This window comes from Echinops telfairi, unplaced genomic scaffold (assembly GCF_000313985.2).
Source record: "Echinops telfairi isolate 266 unplaced genomic scaffold, ASM31398v2 ScPeMD7_7459;HRSCAF=8497, whole genome shotgun sequence".
NCBI lineage: Eukaryota > Metazoa > Chordata > Mammalia > Afrosoricida > Tenrecidae > Echinops > Echinops telfairi.
In genome coordinates, this window is record NW_022111359.1 from 4641152 (window position 1) to 4644708 (window position 3557).

Here is a 3557-nt window from a genome sequence, read left to right on the forward strand (position 1 = left end):
TACTACTGCCCACTTTGAGGTCCACTCTGAATAGGGGTGGCAGGAATTACGACCCCTGGGGGGCCCACAGTGCTGCTCAGGGCCTTCCTGCTGACCCTCCTGTCCCCACAGAGAGCTCCAGCCCGGGATCAAGGCTGTGCAGGTGGTTCTGAGGTGAGTGGAGGGTGCTGCAGCGCTCCCCCACCCCATCCCCCATCCCCCAGCCAACACACACACAAAGGGTCCCCCTCACCCTCCAGCACCTGTGCTTCAGGCCCCGAATCTGGGGGTTCTCTGTGACCCTCGGCTCCTCCAGCATCAAGACCCCCATGACTCCGCCCGGCTCTGGCCATCTCTCAGCCTGGGCTCACTCTGCTTGCAGAATCTGCTACTCGGACACCAGCTGCCCTCAGGAGGACCAGTACCCGCCCAACATCGCCGTCAAGGTCAACCACAGCTACTGCTCTGTTCCCGTGAGTTCATGCCTCTGCCTCTCAGCCCAGGCCGGGAGCTGCCTCAGGGCGAGGGCAGTCGGGGGTTGGGGGGGGTGGGGCTCTACCACTCTGGACCTGGGTGCTGCTGCCCACGAGGTGGGTGTGCTGCTGGGTGGGGTGGCCAGCCAGCCTGTGTGCTGAGTCAGTGGTTGTCTGACCCCAGGGCTACTACCCCTCCAACAAGCCGGGCGTCGAGCCCAAGCGGCCCTGCCGGCCCATCAACCTCACCCACCTCATGTACCTGTCCTCCGCCACCAACCGCATCACTGTCACCTGGGGCAACTACGGCAAGGTGAGCCTGTCCTCTCCTCCTCCCCTCACGCTGCCTGCCCTGAGCTCTGCCTCCCTCTCACCACCACCCCGATCCACCCCAGAGCTACTCCGTGGCGCTGTACCTGGTGCGGCAGCTGACCTCCTCGGAGCTGCTGCAGAGGTTGAAAACCATCGGGGTCAAGCACCCAGAGCTGTGCAAGGCATTGGGTGAGAGCGCACGCCCCCTGGGCTCGGGGAGGGAGGCGGGCAGACGGGATGAATCAGTGCCCTGGCTGGGACTGGGGTCTTGCTCTAAGGGCCCTGAGCAGCCCCAAAGGGCTGAAAGTGCAAGGTGAGGGCAGGGTCTGTGGCCAGTGGGTGGGCCTCTGGACAGGAGGGTGCTGTCTGTGTGCCAACAGGGTTGCTGTCTGTGGGTGGGCACCATCTCTGTAGGCAGGAGGCCAACTTCCTGTGGCCCAGGGCAACCACAGGACCTGCCTTACTTTGCCAATAAAGAACACGACACAGACAGGTGGAGGGGGGTGAGGGGGAGTGGCGCGGTGTATAGCCTGTGTCCCCCCGACCCCACACCCACCTCTGACAGCACCCGGCCCTTTCCACAGTCAAAGAGAAGCTGCGCCTGGACCCTGACAGCGAGATCGCCACCACAGGCGTGCGCGTTTCCCTCATCTGTCCGGTGAGCCTGTGCCCCTCCCCTTCCCTGTCCCCCATGCTGGATGGTGTCCTGGCTCCCTGCGTGTGTCTGTGTGCCCCAGCTGGTGAAGATGTGGCTGTTGGTGCCCTACTTCCCGGTTCCTCTGAGGGCAGGGACTAGAGGTGGCTCACCGTGTGTGTGTCCCTGGGCAGCATCCTCACTCACTGTGTGCCCACCCCCCAGCTGGTGAAGATGCGGCTGTCGGTGCCCTGCCGAGCAGAGACCTGCGCCCACCTGCAGTGCTTCGACGCCGTCTTCTACCTGCAGATGAACGAAAAGAAGCCCACCTGGATGTGCCCTGTGTGTGACAAACCTGCTGCCTACGACCAGCTCATCATCGACGGGTGAGTCCCAGGTGCCCACCTATTTCTGCGACCCTTCTGCGACAGCATCCTGGGGTCCCCTCCTGTCCCGACCTTCTGAAGCCAGGTGCACTTGTTCCTGCCTGCGTGCACCCAGACGCTGCCACAGGCAGGGCACGCGGACCAGCTGAGCTAACTGGGGACGTACAGGCGGGGCGGTGTCCCAGGTGGGGAATCATCCTGCGTTAGCAGCCACTCTCCCACGGGGCCTGCACGGTGGCCTGACGTGGGTTCTGTTGCTGTTCCCTCTGAGTCTCTGGGCTGACCTGGGAAAGCAGGGTCTGTGAGCACCCCAGACTTGGGACCCATCTCTGCAAGCAGACTGAGTTCCCTAGCCCCGTTCTTGGTTACCAGCAGGCTGTCCAGGTCATCCCCCAAAGCAGCTGGCAGGGGCCTGGCCAACCTGGACGAAAGAAGCCCTCTGGGCCCCACAGGGACACTGCCCTCAGGTTTTAGGTGTCCAGAAACCAGACTCAGGTGTCCAGAGCACCTGACCCGGCTCTCACCTGGTCTCTCCATCCCCACCCGCCATCCCACCCTGGGCAGCAGCGGGCACACTCCTGACCACGGTGAGGGTTCTAGGTCCCTGTCCTTGGTCCTCAGGGGACCTAGATTGCAGGCACAGGGTGGGAGCAGAGCAGCCCTTGCAGAGCAGCGCCCCCACATCCCAGCCTGCTCTGCCTGGCCTGCAGGCTCTCACCAAGCCCCCCCTCCCCACTGCCTTGGACAGGGAGACAAGCTCCCCACTCATAGGCACTGGACCCAGAGTGGCCAGCCCTAAGCCTGGGTCCCCTCCCCGGATGAGCCAGCCACCACCCCTCACTGCCCAGCCTGGGGTGGTGTGAGGAGGCCCTTGAGGCCCGGCCCTTGGGATGAGCCTGAATGGCCACTCTGTTCCCAGCCCGGCAGCTGTGTGTCCCCTCCCCCACCCAGGCCTGCAGCGGGCACCCGGCTTGGGGTGGCAGCTGCCCTGATGCCCGAGGGGCTGGGAGCCAGGCCCCACACAGCCCAGGAGGCCAGGGAGGCTCCCTGGAGGCATCATCTGGCCTCCCCCTCAGCCCCTGGGGAAGGTGGGGGGCAGGCTTTAGAGCCTGAGCAGGGCTTCCTGCTGCTTGGGCTCAGGACTGACGGAGGTCACTGCAGGCAGGGGTGACCCTGAGGGGTGGGGGCAGTGCCCTGGGGAACCCTTGTTGCGATAGGGTGGCACTGTGACCAGAAATGTCAGAACCCAGGGGTGGGCCTGCCCTGGAGAGCCAGGGTGGTGGTGGGGGTTATCTCTGGCCTGAGTCAGGCCAGTTACCTGGCAGAAGTGGTGGGGCTGGGACAGAAAGCCCGTCTCAGTGGGGAACCTGACCTAGCACTTGGTCACTACTAGGCTGCTCCCCTCTTCCCTGGGCCTCTGTGTCCCTGACCCCATGGCACTGACAAGCCTGGGCACCATGTGGGGCCGGCCCACTGGACACAGGTGGACAAGGCCCCACAGAGAGTGTGGTGATGCCCCACCCACTGCGTCTCTTCACTGGGTGTAGTGCGCCCAGATGCGGTGGTCACAGGATTCTGAGCCCCACTGGTCACAAGCTGACCGTGACCTTGAGCAAAGTCATCTCAGACGTCTGTGCTCTGTGTGCAGAAGCTGAGACAGTGGTGGAGGGGCAGGTCTAGAGCCGCCCAGTCTGCCGCTGCCGCTGCTATGTTTGCAGGATGGGTCTGCGGCCTTGGGGTTCCATGGATGGCGCCGCCTTGCCCTACAGGACC

The 3557-nt window shown here is 64.4% G+C and overlaps 1 protein-coding gene across 1 annotated transcript in view; it reads left to right on the plus strand.

Moving 5' to 3' along the window:
• PIAS4 (protein inhibitor of activated STAT 4) overlaps nt 1–3557 on the plus strand; it is a 17880-nt gene that overhangs the window by 12177 nt on the left and 2146 nt on the right. The window contains exons 2-7 of the mRNA XM_045300054.1: nt 102–153; nt 362–452; nt 637–765; nt 848–953; nt 1349–1422; nt 1624–1784. Of these exons, the coding sequence (XP_045155989.1) occupies nt 102–153; nt 362–452; nt 637–765; nt 848–953; nt 1349–1422; nt 1624–1784 (613 nt within the window). The remainder of the gene's footprint in view (nt 1–101; nt 154–361; nt 453–636; nt 766–847; nt 954–1348; nt 1423–1623; nt 1785–3557) is intronic.